Genomic DNA, 21607 nt, shown 5'->3' with positions numbered 1-21607 from the left:
TACCTGTAGCTTTTGCGTGATGGTGTTGGAGGCTTCGCCAGAGATCTTGTAGGAAGTGTCTTTTGTCTCTTCTTGCAGCTTTCTTCACTTGTTTTGGTAGTTGTTTATACTGCTTTCTTGTGATATTGTTGTTTTTCAACTGCATCTTATGTTCAACTCTTTGAGAAATTAGGTTCATGTTTCTCTGATTTTGGACTACTCCCAAGTGTTTCTTCCGGAACTTGGTGGTATGTTGATGTTATTTCCTCTCACGTGTGGTGTTTGTTGGTATCTTTTCGCGTATTGCCGTGGCTAGAGTGTTTCTGGTTGTGTTGTTTTGGAGTTGTTTCCGGTGTTTCTGTGTCTGGTGGTTGTTCTTTTGCCTTTCAATTTTAATTTCACCTATGATGCGGTCGTGGTCGTGGTCACTGTCAATGTCAGCGCCTCTTTTATTTCTGACGTCTGACAGAGAGCTCCTCCATGTTGTACTCACACGATTCCTGCTGCTGCTGGCTGGTACACCACCTTCGATTTGTGGGACTATCTTCTATTGTGGTCGGTCGTCTTGTCTGGTGGTGTAGCTTTCTCATGTTTTTCTGGCTTGCTCCTGCTGTTTTCCTCTGCTGTTCGTTGTCGTCTTTGCCGATATCTTCGCTTTTATTCCTGTAGTCTACGATTTTACTCCGTGGTTTTTGCTGGGTACACCTTGGATTTGTGGGACAATCTTCTTCTATTGTCGTCTGTCTGGTGTAACCTTCTATTGTTTGACTATCTTTCTATTGTCGTCTGTCTGGTGTAGCTTTCTCATGTTGTCCTGGCTTGCTGCTTTCCTCTGCTCTGGCGTTGTCGTCGTCTTTGCCGATAATCCTAGGAACCTCCTTGCGGCCTCCTAGCTTCCTTTGACATTTTTGATCCCAACTCCGCCTCTCACCACTATTTCCTTTTCCACTCTGTATGTGCTGCTGTACATGGTTTTCCGCTTTCTGTGCTAGTTATACCTCATCACTTTTATTCCTGTAGTCTACGATTTTACTTTCTGGGTTACCACCAGCAGGAACCATCTTCGCTTTTTTTATTGTAGTCTACGATCTTGGTTCCTGCTGGTACATCTTCTATTTGTTGGCCTATCTTCTTCTATTGTCGCTTGCTACTTTCCTCTGCTCTGTCTGGTGTTGTCTGTCTAATTCCTTTGCGCAATGCGCGTCCACTTCTTGGTTACCAGCAGGAACCCTTTTTTCCTGTAGTCTACGATCTTGGTTCCTGCTGGTACACCACCTTCTATTTGTTGGCCTATCTTCTTCTATTGCAGTCTTCTATTGTACCAGCAGGAACCATGTTCGCTTTTATTCTAGTTGGTTCCTGCTGGTACACCTTCTATTTGTTGGTCTGTCTTCTTCTATTGTCGTCTTCTATTGTCCCTTGCTACTTCCCTCTACTCTGGTGTTGTCCGTCTAATTCTATTTCCTGTGCCTGATGTCTAATTCTATTTCCTGTGCCTGATGTCTAATTCTATTTCCTGTGCCTGATATGTCTTAATTCTATTTCCTGTGCCTGATGTCTAATTCTATTTCCTGTGCCTGATATGTCTAATTCTATTACTTACTATTTGAAATTTCTGATATTGCTAATTTTGTGTTGCCATTTTTCCACTGTGGAGGCGCTATTTCCTACCATGCATATTATGATGTATGCAATTTCTAATAATTATTCGAAAACTACTTTGAAAGACTTTTCCTCCACCAGGATTCGAACCTGGCATCCTTCGACTGGCAGTCTGGCACACTATCTACTGATCTACGCTGCCCCCCAAAGAACAAGCAACTATTCGTCGATATAAAGGTAGCAGTGAATGAAAAGTGTTTTTTGGTATCTAGAGAGATCAATAAATCGAAAAATGATTACCCAGATGGATTTGTAAATCGAAAAATGACCAATTGTTGGTTTCGTTGCTTATACTTCGCATTCGCTTTTTCTAAAAAACTTTGATATAAATGCAACATCCAAAAAACAGTTCACAAGGTAGTTCACATCAATAGATCAGTTTTCCTGTAATAAATCAGGTTCACATCAAGAGATTAGTTTTACTGTAATAAATCACGTTCACACCGACAGATGGCGATATAAGAAATCAATTTTTTTATGAATTTTTTTCAACTTTTTCTATTTTTCACTTTTTTTAAAATTTTTTTTGGGGGATGGTTAGATCTTTTTTAAATAAGATTGGTTTCTTTTCTATTCAATTTCTTTGTATTTTTGCTCTATCTCTTCGCGTTTAGGAGATATGACGACTTTTATAATTTTTTTTTTTAAAAATTTTATTTTCCAATTTTTTAAAAATTTTTTTGTAAAGTAGCTAGATTTTTTATAAGGATTGTTTTATATTATATGTGTTTTTTTTCTTTACATCTACTCGTTCAGAAGATATGACGACTTTTATAATTTTTTCTTTTAACATGTTTGCATGTTCCACTTTTTTAATTAGATAGTTTGTAGTTGGATGTAAGGTTATTTTGTCTTAGTTCTTGGCTTGTTGTTCGTCGCAAGGCGTTTCTTGGTCGACCTCTATTTCGTGATCCTTGGGGATTCCATTCAAGCGCCATCCTGGTTATGCTATGAAGATTTTTTCTTAAAGTGTGACCAATCTCACCTCCATTTCCTAGGTCTAATCTGGTTTGGTGTGGCTTCCTGGTTTGTTACATTCAATAGTTGTAAGTTACATATGAATGCATATGATCCTGCTGCATTTGGTTACGAATACCTGTAGCTTTTGCGTGATGGTGTTGGAGGCTTCGCCAGAGATCTTGTAGGAAGTGTCTTTTGTCTCTTCTTGCAGCTTTCTTCACTTGTTTTGGTAGTTGTTTATACTGCTTTCTTGTGATATTGTTGTTTTTCAACTGCATCTTATGTTCAACTCTTTGAGAAATTAGGTTCATGTTTCTCTGATTTTGGACTACTCCCAAGTGTTTCTTCCGGAACTTGGTGGTATGTTGATGTTATTTCCTCTCACGTGTGGTGTTTGTTGGTATCTTTTCGCGTATTGCCGTGGCTAGAGTGTTTCTGGTTGTGTTGTTTTGGAGTTGTTTCCGGTGTTTCTGTGTCTGGTGGTTGTTCTTTTGCCTTTCAATTTTAATTTCACCTATGATGCGGTCGTGGTCGTGGTCACTGTCAATGTCAGCGCCTCTTTTATTTCTGACGTCTGACAGAGAGCTCCTCCATGTTGTACTCACACGATTCCTGCTGCTGCTGGCTGGTACACCACCTTCGATTTGTGGGACTATCTTCTATTGTGGTCGGTCGTCTTGTCTGGTGGTGTAGCTTTCTCATGTTTTTCTGGCTTGCTCCTGCTGTTTTCCTCTGCTGTTCGTTGTCGTCTTTGCCGATATCTTCGCTTTTATTCCTGTAGTCTACGATTTTACTCCGTGGTTTTTGCTGGGTACACCTTGGATTTGTGGGACAATCTTCTTCTATTGTCGTCTGTCTGGTGTAACCTTCTATTGTTTGACTATCTTTCTATTGTCGTCTGTCTGGTGTAGCTTTCTCATGTTGTCCTGGCTTGCTGCTTTCCTCTGCTCTGGCGTTGTCGTCGTCTTTGCCGATAATCCTAGGAACCTCCTTGCGGCCTCCTAGCTTCCTTTGACATTTTTGATCCCAACTCCGCCTCTCACCACTATTTCCTTTTCCACTCTGTATGTGCTGCTGTACATGGTTTTCCGCTTTCTGTGCTAGTTATACCTCATCACTTTTATTCCTGTAGTCTACGATTTTACTTTCTGGGTTACCACCAGCAGGAACCATCTTCGCTTTTTTTATTGTAGTCTACGATCTTGGTTCCTGCTGGTACATCTTCTATTTGTTGGCCTATCTTCTTCTATTGTCGCTTGCTACTTTCCTCTGCTCTGTCTGGTGTTGTCTGTCTAATTCCTTTGCGCAATGCGCGTCCACTTCTTGGTTACCAGCAGGAACCCTTTTTTCCTGTAGTCTACGATCTTGGTTCCTGCTGGTACACCACCTTCTATTTGTTGGCCTATCTTCTTCTATTGCAGTCTTCTATTGTACCAGCAGGAACCATGTTCGCTTTTATTCTAGTTGGTTCCTGCTGGTACACCTTCTATTTGTTGGTCTGTCTTCTTCTATTGTCGTCTTCTATTGTCCCTTGCTACTTCCCTCTACTCTGGTGTTGTCCGTCTAATTCTATTTCCTGTGCCTGATGTCTAATTCTATTTCCTGTGCCTGATGTCTAATTCTATTTCCTGTGCCTGATATGTCTTAATTCTATTTCCTGTGCCTGATGTCTAATTCTATTTCCTGTGCCTGATATGTCTAATTCTATTACTTACTATTTGAAATTTCTGATATTGCTAATTTTGTGTTGCCATTTTTCCACTGTGGAGGCGCTATTTCCTACCATGCATATTATGATGTATGCAATTTCTAATAATTATTCGAAAACTACTTTGAAAGACTTTTCCTCCACCAGGATTCGAACCTGGCATCCTTCGACTGGCAGTCTGGCACACTATCTACTGATCTACGCTGCCCCCCAAAGAACAAGCAACTATTCGTCGATATAAAGGTAGCAGTGAATGAAAAGTGTTTTTTGGTATCTAGAGAGATCAATAAATCGAAAAATGATTACCCAGATGGATTTGTAAATCGAAAAATGACCAATTGTTGGTTTCGTTGCTTATACTTCGCATTCGCTTTTTCTAAAAAACTTTGATATAAATGCAACATCCAAAAAACAGTTCACAAGGTAGTTCACATCAATAGATCAGTTTTCCTGTAATAAATCAGGTTCACATCAAGAGATTAGTTTTACTGTAATAAATCACGTTCACACCGACAGATGGCGATATAAGAAATCAATTTTTTTATGAATTTTTTTCAACTTTTTCTATTTTTCACTTTTTTTAAAATTTTTTTTGGGGGATGGTTAGATCTTTTTTAAATAAGATTGGTTTCTTTTCTATTCAATTTCTTTGTATTTTTGCTCTATCTCTTCGCGTTTAGGAGATATGACGACTTTTATAAAAAAAAATTTAAAAAAATTCATTTTCCAATTTTTTAAAAATTTTTTTGTGCAATGTTGTTAGTTTTTTTATTAGAAATGTTTTTCATTTAATGTGTTTTTGGTCTATCTCTTATCGTTAAGAAGATATGACGACTTTTATAAAAACCATTTTTTATAAAAAATTTTATTTTTCACTTTTTTTAAAAAATTTTTTGGGGGATGGTTAGATCCTTTCTAAAGAAAACTGGTTTATTTTCTATTCAATTTCTTTGTATTTTTGCTCTATCTCTTCTCGTTTATGAGATATGACGATTTTTATAAAAATTTTTTTTAAAAAATTTTTATTTTGCAATTCTTTAAAATTTTTTTTTGCAAAGCTGTTTGCTTTTTTTACTATAATTGTTTTACATTATTTGCGGTTTTGCTCTATCTCTTCTCGTTTAGGAGATATGACGACTTTTATAAAATTTTTGTAAAAAAATTGTAAAAACTTTGTTATAAATGCAACATCCAAAAACTGAAGGTAGTGTTGATGAACAGATCGATTTGTAGTTCGATGTAAGGTGGTTTTGTCTTAGTTCTTGGGTTATTGTTCGTTGCCAGCTGTTTTTTGTCGACCTCTTGGTTATGCTATGGAGATTTGTTCTTAAATGCGTTTGCACTAGAGCTCTTTGCCGGGTTAACCTTCTTTATGAGGATTTATGTAACGTTTGGGCTATGGAATTCTTGTATTATGACTGGTAGTATCTTTGTATATGGTGTTGAGTAGGGGTTATTGTGAGGCCTCTTCTAAGTAACTCAGCCGCTGTTATGGCGTCGATCTGTAGAGCTTCTACCGGTAAACCATCATCTCCTGGTGATTTGTTACTCTTTAGTAGTTCTGTTGCCTCTTTTATTTCGTTCAAGTGTTACACGGTATATTGAAAGTATTTTCTGTTGGACTGCTGTTGTACATTTCGTTATTCTCAGTGGCTTTATTATATGTTCGAAATGTTTTCTCTATCTTTGAATTTGTTCATCATTGTTCGTTAGTAGTCTGACATTTCAATCTTTTACTGATTGGTTCCTGGTACTCTTTCGATTTGTTAGACTATCTATTGTGTCTGGTGTAGGTTTATTGGGCGTTGGTGTTGTCGGTCCCTACTTTCCTTTGTATCGCTCTTGAATCGAGCCATTATCTTTAGCTTTTCTTTGACATTATGATTCCAACTGCGCTTCCTGTAGTAACTTGATCGCTTTTATTCCAGAAGTCTACGAATTTTCTGTTTGGTTCCTGCTGATGGTACACCTTCGATTTGTGGAACTATCTTCTTAATCTGGCTTGCTGCTTTCCTCTGCTCTGGTGTTGTCGTCTTTGCCAGATATTCTAGGAAGTTTATTTTGTCTCTTCTTGTGGGAGGACTATCATCTATTGTTGTCTGGTGTAGATTTGTCATGTTGTTCTGGCTTGCGCTTCTGCTGCTTTCCTCTGTTCTAGCGTTGTTTTCGTCGTCGTCTTTGCCAGATTTTCTAGGAACTTTGTTTTGTCTCTCTTCTTGCGGCGTCTTTGCTATCTTTGGACCAACTCCGCTTTCACCACCATTTTCATTTGCACTGTATGTGTACTGTACATGGTTTCCGCTTTCTGTGCTGCTAACTTAACTTCATCGCTTTTTTCCAGTACTCTACGATTTTACTACTTGGTTCCTGCTGGTACACCTTCGATTTGTGGGAGGACTATCTATTGTCGTCTGGTGTAGCTTTCTCATGTTATCTTGGCTTGGTGCTTTCCTCTGCTCTGGTGTTGTCGTCGTCTTTGCCGATATCCTAGGAACTTTCTTTTGTCTCTTCTTGCGGCCGGCCTCCTAGCTTTCTTTGACATTTTTGATTCCAACTCCGCCTTTCACCACTATTTTCTTTTCCACTCTGTATGTGCTGCTGTACATGGTTTTCCGCTTTCTGTGCTAGTTATACCTCATCACTTTTATTCCTGTAGTCTACGATTTTACTTCCTGGGTTACCACCAGCAGGAACCATCTTCGCTTTTTTTTCCTGTAGTCTACGATCTTGGTTCCTCTGCTGGTACATCTTCTATTTGTTGGCCTACCTTCTTCTATTGTCTGCTCTGGTGTTGTCTGTCTACTAATTCCTTTGCGCAATGCGCGTCCTATTTACCAGCAGGAACCATCTTCGCTTTTATTCCTGTAGTCTACGATCTTGGTTCCTGCTGGTACACCACCTTCTCTATTTGTTGGCCTATCTTCTTCTATTGCAGCCTTCTATTGTACCAGCAGGAACCATCTTCGCTTTTACTCCAGTTGGTTCCTGCTGGTACACCTTCTATTTGTTGGTCTGTCTTCTTCTATTGTCGCTTGTTACTTTCCTCTACTCTGGTGTTGTCCGTCTAATTCTATTTCCTGTGCCTGATATGTCTAATTCTATTTCCTGTGCCTGATGTCTAATTCTATTTCCTGTGCCTGATATGTCTAATTCTATTTCCTGTGCCTGATGTCTAATTCTATTTCCTGAAATTTCAGTTATTGCTAATTTTGTGTTGCCATTTTTCCACTGTGGAGGCGCTATTTCCTACCATGCATATTATGATGTATGCAATTTCTAATAATTATTCGAAAACTACTTTGAAAGACTTTTCCTCCACCAGGATTCGAACCTGGCATCCTTCGACTGGCAGTCTGGCACACTATCTACTGATCTACGCTGCCGCACAAAGAAGAAGGAACTATACATACGTCGATATAAAGTTAGCAGTGAATGAAATGTGTTTTATGCTGCCAGTTCGCAGTGAATAGCAAATAGTACGCAACAGTAGACAGGGTTGTATTTCGATGTAAAGCTGGGTACACATTGTCAATTTTGAATGACAGCTTTGTTGTTGCTTGCTAGTGTGGCCGTTCATTTTTGTCATTCATCATGCAACCGTAAAATGTTTTGTGGTTGCTGGACGGTTTGACAGTTATCGATAATTGCGAAATATCGACATTCAAAACTGACAATGTGTACCCAGCTTAGATAGATTAGATATCAATAGATCATTTTTTTTATAATTTTTTTCAACGTTTTTATTTTTCACTTTTTTTAAATTTTTTTGTCGGATGGTTAGATCCTTTCTAAAAAAACTGGTTTATTTTCCATTCAATTTCTTTTTATTTTTGCTCTCACTCTTCTCGTTTAGGAGATATGACGGCTTTTATAAATTTTTCTTTTAAATGTCTGTATTTTCCGCTTTTTAAATACGATTGTTTTCCCATTTAAACGCATGTTAGATTAAACACATATAACATGTTTATGCGTATTATCTCGATTTATTTGACATATATTGAATGAAAACGACGACTTCAATCGACTGGATTATCTCGATTTATTTGAAATATATTGCATGAAAACGACAACTTAAATCGACTGGATTTGCTAAATTCAGCATAGTCTAAACGGACTATTAGCAGTTCGCTCCTGTAAAACATGGTACAATAAAACATGTAGCATTATCATGCCAGCTGATGGTAACATAATTGGTCTGTTCCAGTACTGCACATTTCTACACATTTTTACTATTTTTTTCGATAACATAAAGGAAAAAATCAGTTATCGGAGTAAAAATGTGTAGAAATGTGTAGTACTGGAACATACCAAATGTGTCAATTGCATTGAATTGATGTCATATTTTGACATCTTATGTTGCCAACAATTGCCGATGCGGCTACCTTTGTATTTGTACCATGCTGTAAAAGCAGTGTTATTTTCTTCAGTCATCAAAAAATGTGTCACTGTCAAAAATGCGCCGCCGTTAGTTTCTATCGCCGTCAAATGTAGAATGGAAATAACAACATCGTACATTGCGAAAATACGAAAATGAAAACAAAACAACGTGTGTACGATTACTTTCGGTTGTGGCAGTTTGGCAGTAAAGGGATTAAGTAAATAATGTATGTTCGTATTGGATGTGAATTTCCGCCCATCATCTAACTACCTGAGTTATGTGTAACAGATGTTACATGTGCAAATTTCAAGACCTAATCCGCCTCCTGTCATGCTTGTATTCGAAGAAGTGCAGGTATTTGTGCAAACGAGGGTATAGTTTTAGTTTTTAATGTAAATGTATTTTACTAGGAATTACCCGTGAGAAAAACTCGGCAACAACTGGATTGTAAAGCAAAACTCTAAATGTCTTCTGTAATGGGGATTGCTATCTTAAACGTATTTTTACTTAATGAATCCACCCCAATTGTAATCAAGAATTCACAGTCATGAGTCTGTTCATATGGCTTTGTTTCTTTGCAAAGAAGACACCTTGCAACAGCTGCATTCTCATCCCCACACATGTAAGGGATGGATGTTTACAACTGTGTCCTATTTTTACCTGCAACGACAAGTAGCAGCTGAGAAATGTAGGTTTCTTTTCGGCAGGACGAAGGAATTCGAGACAACTGTACCAATACAAAAAATTCGAGTTGGTATTTTCCATGCGTTAATTGTAAAATGTTAAGAAGCACACATACAAAGGTACAGATGTTAGGTGGAATGTCGTTACATTCAACACTTTTAACGAGTGTCCTCCTCAAACGTGGTTTATATGAAACCTGTTAATCGATAGACACAGAGATAAAAATAAATTAATAATGCAGAAAATGTTTTTTTCTTTTGAGACAAATTAGTCTTTATGCTAGCATAATGTTTTAATATAACATTTTATTAAAATGACGCATCAAAGTTCAGTTCAACAAGGCAACGTTTATTTACGCATCATTTTGAAATATATACCTCCGTTCTCTCTCTCTCTCTCTCTCTCTCTCTCTCTCTTGTATTTGCTCGTATTTTCACTCTCAGTTTTTTCTCCTTGTCAGCATGGCTGCCAGATTTGACGATTTTTTGGTCAAAAATTGATTGTCCAACAAATTACGATTTTTGGTTATTTTGCAAATAAGTCATAACTGCTCAAATATTCTTACCCCCCATTATTATAAGTATTCTTTTGTTATAGTTTGGATTTACCGAACAGATTTATAGCGTTCCGGTTAACTTAAAGTTAAATGTGATGATTGAATTGGAATTAACTTTCAATGCAAAAATTATATATTTCAATGCCTCCAAAATGGTTTATTTTGCGTTTTCAAATCCATCAGATAGTAAAAGAATACATGTAATAATGGCCCTCGTTTGATTTTAATAATTAATTCTTAGACAATTAAATATATTTATGTGTATATACAAAGGAATTGTTTACAAAACAGGATGCAAGAGAAACATGCAAAATATACAATTGTTAGGCTTCAGAACCTGCAAAAATCTATTATTTTTGAATTTTTGCAAAATTTATGAAGGAAAATTGATCAAACTTTCAATAATAGTAGACTCTTGCAAGTTCTGGAACAGTGCAATTAAAATTAACTGCAAGCATTAAAATTGAAATAAATTTGATTGTGAAAGCAATTTTATTAGTTTTTCGAAATCTTTAATTTTCACATTTTACGAAATGTAAACATGGAGGAAAAACAAAAAATGGATTCAAAATTTCGTGAACTATGATTTTTGCATTTTACGAAAATTTTTAAAAATAACGAAACGGATTTATTTCGCTTTTGGAATGCAATATTCAGTTTGAAACGTGGTGATGTCTCATAAATAGCTTCAATTTACTGATTGAAGTAAAAACATGTTTAATAACTTGATATCCATTTTATGTTTCTTTTAATAAAAAAATATATTTAAATATATGTATCTAAAAGTGTGTATTTTAATTTTTGTCGATTTTATGAAATAGATTTGACGATTTTCCATAAAAATAATCTGGCAGCCCTGCTTGTCAGGCGTTATTTTCAAAATTGTTCTCTCAACGACAGTTCAACAGTTTTTTTCCCACGGAAAAACCAACAACACGGGTTTTTACACTCTCCCTCTCTTTAATCTCTTTCTCTTCTTCATATATACCTACCTACATTGCTCATTACTATACTCATTCGTATCTAAGATCTTCAACATTTCACATTCAACAAAGTGAGGCGGCGAGTAATTTTTGTTTTAATTTTATTAATTGTAATATAAAAAGTGCTAAAATGCTAATCTAAAAATATAGAAACAAAAAGTAACAAAGATAACCAAGGAAATAAATTCACAGTGCATAAATTTCGTAAACTCTTGCATCAGCTAATTTTAAGAGAACATCGTTTATACTAAATACGCCAAATACTAAATACTTCGCGAGTTTTTTTTTTTTTTTTTTAATGTTACAACATATTCAACGTGCAGAAAATAAAGTATCTTAAAGATATACATGAATATTTTGTGGATTTTGTGGATAATAAGAAAAGATCAAACTTGGCATTGTGATAACTAAAAGATATACATAAATACAAAAAAAAAAACAAAAAAGGCAATACAATTCACAATTCTTACGGAATAACGAGGCGATTCTCTTTACTGAGGAATCTGGAATACACAATGGAAAGAAATACAGCTGTACCACTTGCCACGTCTAACATGAATTCTCCTGTAGCAGCTGCTATTAAGACAGAATATTCTTCTACTGCATCTCCGTCGTCGCCCTCAATTATAGGGGATAGTAGATCAAGCAGACATTTCACCACATCATCGGGGGTTACTAGTAACTGCCCTTTAAATGCAGCATATGCCACCCTTCTTAGCACACCAAAGAAACATTTGTTGGATACAGTAATGCTGCAGACAATACGAAAGAAACTGGCAACTCCGGGCAGCAGTGTATTCGAACTACAATCCTTGCGTTTAGACTGTACCGCCGACTCTCAAGTCAAAGTAATACAGGGTAAATATCTAATATGTGCCAGACCTAAGAATGTGACCGATTCAAAGGGACAGTCGTGCTACCGTCATTTGGTGGACATGAGTATGTCTAATCTTGTATGTACGGATATTTACACCGGTGAACAATATCCCGTCAAAATAATCAACGAGCCTTTTCATAAGGTGCAACAAGCCTACTTCAAACTGCAATTGGAAAGTGAAAAACGCTACAGCAGTATTTATGGCCATCGACTGATACGCGAGGCGCACGATATTGTTCCCATGGATAAGCAACGAACCTACATCATTTTAGCACCAGTCAACAATAAATCATCTGATGCTCCCGAAGTGTATGAGGATTTGCACACATATCTCAGGGAGAACCACCGTCTTTGTGAAACAGAGGCACGCACACTATTTCATCAGATATGCGAAACTGTTCTTATTTGTCACCGAAATGGAATTATACTACGTGACCTCAAGCTCAAACGTTTCTTTTTCGTCGACGAATCAAGGTAACTATCAGAAATTTCATAATTTTTGAGATCTATCGATTCTGAGCAATCTCATTCTGGGATTAGAGATTGCCAAGATACGATTGATCAGAAAAAATCAGTTTGCACATATTTATTCTCTATATTGAAGAAGCCGCAATTTATTCTCAATAAAATATTACATGGTGACGTACAACCAACCTTCTTACTCACAGCAGTATAGTTTTGTAATGCACACATACTCACATACAAATGTTGATATTTTTGCTTCCAACATCAAAGTTTAAACTCGTTATTGGCATTAACAAATAAATGTATAACGAGATAAAAAAAACTCCAGCCGACGAAATACAAGCAGCTACACCAAATACAAAATGTATTTTTTAGGTTTTGGTAACATTGAACGTTTTGGAAATGTCGAAATCAATAACATTGAAACCCTCCTCGTCTAATTTATCTATGCCAGCGACTGCAAATCATTTGAAAATAACCTAACAACAAATATTCTTCAGAATGACAATTTGCAACATAAAGTAGAGGACAATTAGTTCCTCACGCTGTTATTATGCCACACAGCCTTTATAGAGGACTTTATGCTATCCAATTACATGTGTAAAATCTTGTCTAAGAATATCTACAATTAAGATGGAATGCTGGCAAAAGCCAATATTAGTTCAAGATACTTCCTATTAGCTAATCTCGTTTTGCTGTAGTCCTGCCTATATTTCTTTACTATTTTAAATTGTGTTATTTCTTGCTAAATGTTATTTATTAAACAAGAGAACACAATATAAGGCCAACGTTACAATAACCTTACATATGTATATAATGAAGTTGACATTTTTATTGCCAAATAAAAGACATACCGCCCGTCACGTTTGCCTACGATACCCATATTTCTAAGGTCATTGAACATTAGACGTAAAAGCCGAAAAGATTTCTCGGTCATATGTTTGTTTGGTGAAATAGAGTTTATCGGTGTTATTCTATTTACATTTAAAAGTTCATCGGTTGTATTTAGCTTTATCCATTCTATTATTGTATGTATTGCAAAACCACATCAACAAATTGTCTGTCCCTATTCATAGTTTTTTTCTTAAACCGATTCGAGGTCATTCGGAGTAATTGTGTTATTATTTCTGTATAGTATGTTTACCCCTACATAAATAGCTGGTGCGACTAGCGTTCTCTCTTCTTTCTGTTAAATGTTTTCACCTTGTATCTGGCAATGTGTATTGACGATTCGTGGAGTTGCCGTGCTCTTCTTCACTAACCAAAAGCAACAGCTTGTGATTGTGTGGTTGAATTTGTGTGTGTTTGTGTATTGATATCAGGGTCAGTTCGAGGTTTCGTGCATTGTTGTAATACTTGTTGAAATTTTAGGTTTTGGGTGTTGCTGCGATCACTGCTGACTGAATGTCGTATATTACTACGATTGTGTTTATGAGTGATCGTGTTGGCAATGAATTTATTACAACATGCAGATGTCTGGGCGTTGCTGTTGTGATCGTCGAGCAAGAGAATCAGAATATCTACATACTAGTTTCCTAATACATTTGTATAAATATTTTGAAGCATACAATATTAACGAAATTTATTTATTTTTTTCAGAACAAAATTGCAGTATGAATCTCTAGAAGGCTCAATGATTCTTGATAATCCTGATGACGACACACTTAGCGAAAAAATCGGTTGTCCATTATACACTGCACCCGAGTTGCTCTGTCCCGAACCAAAGTACAAAGGCAAACCCGCCGACATGTGGGCTCTAGGAGTAATACTATATACCATGCTTGTTGGTCACTATCCTTTCTTTGTTAAAGGAAACAGCAATCTTATCTCCATCATTCGACAATGTTTTGTACAACTTCCGGGTCACTTGTCTCGGTCCGCCAGATGGCTGCTTCTGGCTCTACTACGAAAAAACATCAACGATCGAGTACCAATAGAACATATATTTTTGTCTCCCTGGTTAAAGGAACAACGGCCTTTTCATATGTATATACCAGTTAACGTAGAAATCCCAGTCGAAGAAGAATCATTGCCCGCAAATAGTTCCATGGAGTGTGAAGATACCGATGAAGATGTTGGCGTCCAACCTTTGGATTATACCTGCAACAGCCTTAACTGTAGTTACTCGTATGCCGAAATGGGTTGACAAATAACGTAGATCTTAGAAAGAATAGGGTATAAATAGGCATGTTATCGAGGCTTGTAGTCGGTAATATTGGAACGCTGCCATCGACTAGCTTTGGACCCGTTTGCCTCCGTTATAGGGCGTAAACACCTATCGTTAATGCCGACTAATTAATTTATAATCTACATCAGCTGAAACAGAATTGTTGTCATCCCAACTGTACATTAACATTGAGATTGTGAGACTGAGATATGGTAGACATTCATCGTGCTGAAAGTGCAATGTAAAGTTCTACATTCGGAACCTGTAAATAAATTAAAGTAGATTTTGTTATAAACTTAAATATTAAAATGTTGCCTTGATTTATGGATATATATTTATTCGATGTTCTTCCAACGTTTCCATTTGAAAATGTATTTTTAAGTAAAACTATTTTTGTTTAATTCGTATTGAAACGAAACAATATTTTTTGTTCCATGATTGAGTAATAAAGAATATTTTGATCTCATTGTGCTTAAAATATAATTTGTTTAAGGCTTATCCTTTATGGGAACCAATATAAATAATAAGATATATACACGTGCGTTTATAGTTTACTTCATAATGCATATCGTCACCATAAATGCCCAAAGACGTAACTAACAAAATAATAATTTTACAGGAGAAGCAAAAAACGTTATAAAATGAAAAACTGTTTTATGGAATATTAATCTTACGAGGGCGAGCATTTGGGATATTATCAATCATATACGAATGGGTGTTAGTAATGAACCCAATATCGCGCAGACGCTTGGTTTTGGGATCCGTTATTACAATGAAATCTGCAATGTTATACCATTTTCCAAAATGCCTTTTCTTGAATAGGACCGTTATTTTTGAACGCAGAAGCTTGAAATTTTGCAAAAGCATGTATTTTAGTCGTAAGTATTAGATTTAATCAAAATTTATTTTTAATTCTTTTTTGATATACTTCTTCGGGCATTTATGGTGACAATATATTCCACTTTATTAAGTTTGGATAAATTAAATACAACAAAAGAACATGTATAATTTTTTCTTGCAGGTAAATTATCGTATCGTTGTTTATTCCAGGAGGTCCAGGAGGTTACGCTCTATTGCGATGCGTAAGAAAATTAAATGCGTCTCCAATACGTTTTCGTATTTCTTTTCGCAACTATTATTTCCCTTCTAGTATCAGCGCAATCTGTAATACAAAAACGTATGTCAAAATCGTGCCTTAACGCAAATACCTTGCGCTAACGAAATATCAAACGCATCGCAATACAGATTAACCCCTATGGTTTCGGAGTCGGAGTCTATGAGTCAAGCAATTTTGCTGGAAACGGAGTCTGAGTCGAAAAAATAACTCGACTCCGACTCCGTGCTAAATATTTTTCCTACATTAATACAAGGTTTATTTTATTCTTATATGAAAAATATTCAAATAAAAAATTTTGTTCGCCCGTTTGTTTATCCATATTATGAGAAAACTATGAAAACATGCAGGCAAAAACTACATTCTACTCAGAGGATGAGGCAGAAAATATTTACTATCATTTGAGCTCCACCATAATCAATTTCTATGTCTATTTTGCCATGTCAGTATGTCTGTTGAATTTTGTACAGAGTTTAAAGTTGTATATTTTAAATACGTCACAGAACCGAGTTGTTTTGATTTCACATGGATCAACGTTCTTATAGCCCCTTCAAGCTGACAATGTTCACAGCTTCAAGATTTTCTGACGGGGGCCAGTCGAACTTAGCTTCCGTTTTATTGAGTTTTCATTTGTGGGATAAGTTCAGGATTTATATCGTCACCATAAATTGCAGAAGACGTAATCCACAAAACTAAAACTTTACAGGAGAAACAAAAAACGGTGTTATAAAATAACGAAAATTTTTAGTATCGTGTTTTAAGACAGAGAAGAAATATTTTTTTTTTTTTTTTTTGGAAAAAATTAAATTATTTTCAGAATTTCAGAAGCTGTGTGGGTTACGTCTTTTGGTATTGTATTATTCTGAAATGCCAAAAGACGTAACCTACAGTTTATTGTGCATACATTTAAAGAAACTAGTATAAATGAAAAATATAATCAAATTAGAACTGACTTATTGGCCTACGCGGGTAAGTGACCATTAAACTAGCAATCTGAAGGTTTTGATTTCAATTCCCAGTCTTATACTATGTTTACATTTACGAAATCCACTCGATTTCAACTGTCAATTCCTTTGCCTATACGTCAAATGAAAACTCATCTGGAATCGACAGGATTTCATTTGACGTTTGAGCAATGGAATTGACAGTTGAAATCGAATGGATTTCGTAAATGTAAACATAGCCTTAACGGTGATATTTCAATGGACCACCATTTGGTAAACTGTCAATAGGTGTGTTCGTTTACTCAACAATTTGTACAAGTTCAGTAACTTCTTGCAATCGGCTAAGGTCTTTTGTATTGTACTGTAGAGTAAACGAACAACATCCAGTAAGAATTTGTACAAATTTTGATTAAACGAACACACATCATTCCAAACATCACTATAATTAGGCCCATACCTATATACGGACGTATACTCAGGGCGCATGGCACAATTACCCAGTTAGTGGCATCGTAAAATTTCGAATATGTTATGTCAAAACTTTTTTTATGTTGTTGGGGAAATTACAACAAAAATAATTTTTTTATAAAGGGATTTGACTTTTCATATTCGATCAGCTGGTGTGATACCACTACCTGGTAGTTCTGCCATGCTCAGGGCGTGTGTGGTGAAAAAAGTAGAACACATGTATTCTTATGAGAACTACCGAAATACGTCGAGTGCATACTTTTTGTAAGTTGAACAAATTCAACTATGACAGAACGTTTTGTATGCATGTATGTGTGTGTTTTTTGTATTTTGAAAACAAAAGCCCAACAAAACCTCAAATCCAATTAATTGCAAAGTAAAATTATTTATTTTACGAATGAAAACATTTAAATAAGTTTTGGTCGCGGATTTGGTATTTTAAATGTGAATTTGTACTCAACGTATTTGGGTAATACGGACGCTCAGAAAGCGTTGTTGTGGTAGAAAGGTCTCGCATTGCATCGTTGTTTACTTGGGGATAAAAAGGTCACAATTGGTTCCCTTGGCATTTCTTTGTGACGATTTGGTACTACATCGGCCTAGAATTATATCTGGACTAATTGTGCAATTGGTATTTTCATTGGTAGCGGGTAGAGAGAGGAAGATGGCAAACTGTATACTTCCTTCGTATTCCTTTTTTATACCAGAACAATGTGAATAATAGGTACGACGAATATGTTCAGTCCATCAGTACTAGCTTCTGTTATTGGATGCTGCATTTATATGTAAGTTATTAAGAAAATGCAAATAATAATTATTTATACAAATCGTCGTTAACGGTAAAAATGGTGGATTTAATTTAAGAGTGAATAATCGCAACTGACGTCTCGTCGTCTACATGGGGATAAAAATGTGAGAGTTGGTTCCCTTCGCATTACTTAGTGGTCATTTGTGTAACAGTACCGCTTAGAACTAGTTTGACGATATTTAAATCTGGAATATTAAATGGTCTGTTCCAGTACTGCAAGAATCTACTAATTTTTACTATTTTTTTCGATAACATAAAGGAAAAAATGTTATCGTAGTAAAAAATAGTAGCTTCTTGCAGGTTCTGGAACAGAGCAATATTTATTGTTGTATTTACCCATCATACCATTGCTATCGAAAACGATATCGTTTTCGAATATTTCTCGATAGTTTTGCGGATATTTTGTTCGAGAGCGACACACGAGAATGAAGCGAAAACGATTCATTCGTCGCTCCGTTTGTGGCAGGAAAACCTTCGATTTTGAATATCGGCAATAATATTATTAGCGAATGAATGACGATAGTTTCTACGATAGTGGCGAAAAACATTTTTTGTGGAGTTTCTTGAAGTTTATGTTATGTACCTTTTCCGTTTTTATTTGTTTGTTATGTTTGCGACTCGAATATGTAACTGTTGACAAACATTATGTGTGTTCTTTTATTTACTTACAATTTGAACAAATTGTTACTGGATGTTGTTCGTTTACTCTACAGTGCCATTCAAAATTCCTTAAGTATAGTACACATTGACAAGCAAAACTGACAGTCATCGAGGTCTATTTCGTGAGTATCAAAGCCTAATTGAAAAATTTTGTATTGTATTTCAAACGTTTTTAGCTAAATAAAAGTTGTTATTTGCCGGAAAATTGTCCTTAAAGTACGTTGACTGTTAGTGTGTACTCCCCTTTAGTTGATTACAATAAGTTACTGGACTTGTACAAATTATTGAGTAAAGGCCTGCGTACATAAGCTGCTTTGCCTGATTGCCTTGCTTACCTGCTTCATTTCTGACGTAATAAAAATAATAGAATAAAGACGAAATTTCGAACTGGGTTGCCATCAGTTGGAAATTGGGTCGGCCTTCTTTGTTCTTTTATTTTTTTATTGAAGCAGCAAAGCAAGGCAATCAGGCAGAGCAGCTTATGTACGCAGGCCTTAAAGGCCTGCGTACATAAGCTGCTCTGCCTGATTGCCTTGCTTGCTTCTGATAAAAGAATAAAAAAGAAAAGGGCAACCCAGTTCGAAATTTGTTCGGCCTTCTTTATTCTTTTATTTTTATTATGTCAGAAATGAAGCAGCAAAGCAAGGCAATCAGGCAAGGCAGCTTATGTACGCAGGCCTTAAGACTAATGCCAGACTGTGAAACTGGCACTGAAAATTTTCACATTTTACAGGGGTTTTTAGATCGAATTACCCGCTACAAGCAATATAGTAAAGTGACTTTAGTATGGAACTCGATCTAAGAGCGCATAATTTCATGAAATTAATTTCACTGTCTGCAGGCGGTCTAAACTAAAAGACCTATTGTTGTCTTGTGTTTGGCAACCTACCCATATGTTGTCTTTATCAACACTTATATGGTCTGTTCCGGCACTGCAAGAATCTACTAATTTTTATAACCTCCACCTTAGGGTGGGGGTATATTAAGTTTGTCACTACGTTTGTAACTACTCGAAATAATCATTGTAGCCCCACAAACTATATATATACATGATCAGCGTGCAATTCTACATCGATGTAGCCATGTCCGTCCGTCTGTGGAAATCACTCTAGCGTCCGAACGGATTGACGTAGTTGGATGAAATTTTGGGAAAATCTATTATTTGTACGTAGGACTTTTGGCATTGAAAGCGGGCTATGTAGGTCCACGCTTTCGTATAGCCCCCATACAAAATGACGCGTCGTCGTTTTAAGGAATTTTTAAGATATTTGTCCCATTTTACCACCGAATTGGTTGTAATTTGGTATTTTGTGTCTCCAGAGGTCAAAAAACATTCCTACCAAAGTTGGTTTATATAGGTCCACGTTTTGGTATAGCCCCCATATAACGCCCCATATAAAGTACGCGTCATTTTAATATATTTCGAATGTATTAGTCCCATTTGACAACAGAATCGGTTGCAACTTTGTATTTTGTGTTTCCAGAGGCTAAGAAACATTTCTACCATAAAATGTTTATATAGGTCCACGTTTTGATATAGCCCCCATAGGACGATATCTCCCGATTTTCGGCATTTTGAAGGTTTTGGCCTCATTATCACACCGAGATTGCTGAAATTTGGTATTTAGTCTTCGTTGGGGGCATAAAACGTCCCCCCCCCCAGAAATTTGTAGGTATAGGTCCGCGCCATCATATAGCCCCCATAGAACGGTAACTTCCGATTTTCGGTATTTTGAAGGTTGTGGCCACATTAATCCACCGAAATGGATGAAATTTGTGGTGGAGGGTATAAAAAGTTCGGCCCGACCGAACTTAACGCTTTTCCCACTTGTTTCGATATCATAAAAGTAAAATTGTTATCGTAGTAAAAAATATTATACGAAGCATTCATATCGAAATTATTTGAAAAAATCAAATGGGAATTTTATACAAACAACATAAAATTATTTTTTGAAACAAAAAAACTTTCAAAGTAAAAAATGTTTCTCGAAACAATTTTTTTGTGAAGAAAAAACATTCACCAAATGTTCGAAAATGATATCGTTCTCGAACTTTTGACGAACAAAAGATCAACGTGCTTGTGTACACACGAAAAACATTTGCCAAACATTCGACAGTGATAGTCGTTTTCGAAAGTTGTGCCGAACAATCGAATATTATTGTTAATATAAATTAAGTGATCTTAAACAATTTAAATGTAACTTTTAATTCTCATAAGTAGACAGCGGAATTTTATGCAACCCCTATTTTTGGTCCGATTCATGTCAAATTTTGGGACAGGGCATATTTTTGGCTTCTGATTCAATTGCAATCGAAACGCAGAACATATGCAAAATTATGCAAAATTTAAGCATTTTACATATTTTCTTATGCAACAAATATTTCAATAATACTTACAAACAAGTTTGTATGTACAATTTTTCTGTTTAAATTCTTTTTAGACAAGTCAATAAAATAGAGAAATGTATAACCACAGCCTCAATCTTCAAAATACCGAAAATCGGGAGGTATCGTTCTATGGGGGCTATATGAAGGCCTGATCCTAAACCGACAAATTTTAGGTGGAAAATTGTTTACCCCCAAGGAAGACTTAATGCCAAAGTTCAGCCATTTGGACGGGATATTGAGGCCACAACCTTCAAAATACCGGAAATCCGGAGGTACCGTACTATGGGTGCTATATGAAGACGTGGACCTATACCGACAAATGTCAGGTGGAAAATTTTATAACCCCTAGGAAGACTTAGTACCAAATTTCACCTATTTCGGAGGGATATTGAGGGTACAACCTTCAAAATACAAGAAATCCGGAGGTACCGTTCTATGGGGGCTATATGAAGACGTGGACTAATATCGAGAAATTTCAAGTGGAATGTTCTATACCCCCATGGAAGACTTATTACCAAATTTCAGCCATTTCGGAGGGATTTTGAGGCCACAACCTTCAAAATACCAGAAATCCGGAGGTACCGTTCTATGGGGGCTATATGAAGACGTGGATCCATGCGGACAAATTTCAGGTGTAAAGTTTCATACCCCTAACGAAGACTTAACACAACATTTCAGCTATGCAAAAATTTCTGTGCCTAATTCGTTTTGTTTTGTGATAAAACGAGTTTCTGTCTAATCATTTCTCTACGACCATCCTAACCAAAGTCGGCGTATCAGCCAATCAGACGCCGGCAACCATGTTA

At 36.2% G+C, this 21607-nt stretch overlaps 2 protein-coding genes across 2 annotated transcripts in view; one reads left to right on the top strand and one right to left on the bottom strand.

The window, feature by feature from the left end:
• Window positions 1–10994: 10994 nt before the first annotated feature.
• Window positions 10995–21607, bottom strand: part of LOC141402776 (F-box/WD repeat-containing protein 4) — a 97329-nt gene continuing 86716 nt past the window's right edge. Inside the window, exon 4 of the mRNA XM_073984721.1 lies at window positions 10995–14681. Coding sequence (XP_073840822.1) covers window positions 14669–14681 — 13 coding nt within the window. The 3' untranslated portion in view covers window positions 10995–14668. The remainder of the gene's footprint in view (window positions 14682–21607) is intronic.
• On the top strand, window positions 11426–14902 carry trbl (tribbles pseudokinase 2). Its single transcript, XM_073984717.1, has 2 exons — window positions 11426–12261; window positions 13852–14902. Exons 1-2 carry the CDS (start codon window positions 11426–11428, stop codon window positions 14396–14398), a joined length of 1383 nt encoding a protein of 460 aa, XP_073840818.1. The 3' UTR covers window positions 14399–14902.

This window comes from Musca autumnalis, unplaced genomic scaffold, assembly GCF_047663935.1.
Source record: "Musca autumnalis isolate F117 unplaced genomic scaffold, ASM4766393v1 scaffold_4, whole genome shotgun sequence".
NCBI classification, from domain to species: domain Eukaryota; kingdom Metazoa; phylum Arthropoda; class Insecta; order Diptera; family Muscidae; genus Musca; species Musca autumnalis.
Note: the sequence above shows the minus strand (reverse complement) of the source record. Positions and strands in the feature narration are given on the sequence as shown.

Coding starts and splice junctions, on each gene's coding strand:
- trbl (XM_073984717.1), top strand. CDS start 11,426: ATGGAAAGAAATACAGCTGTACCACTTGCCACGTCTAACATGAATTCT. Junction 12,262..13,851: donor TTTTTCGTCGACGAATCAAG/GTAACTATCAGA, acceptor TATTTTTTTCAG/AACAAAATTGCAGTATGAAT.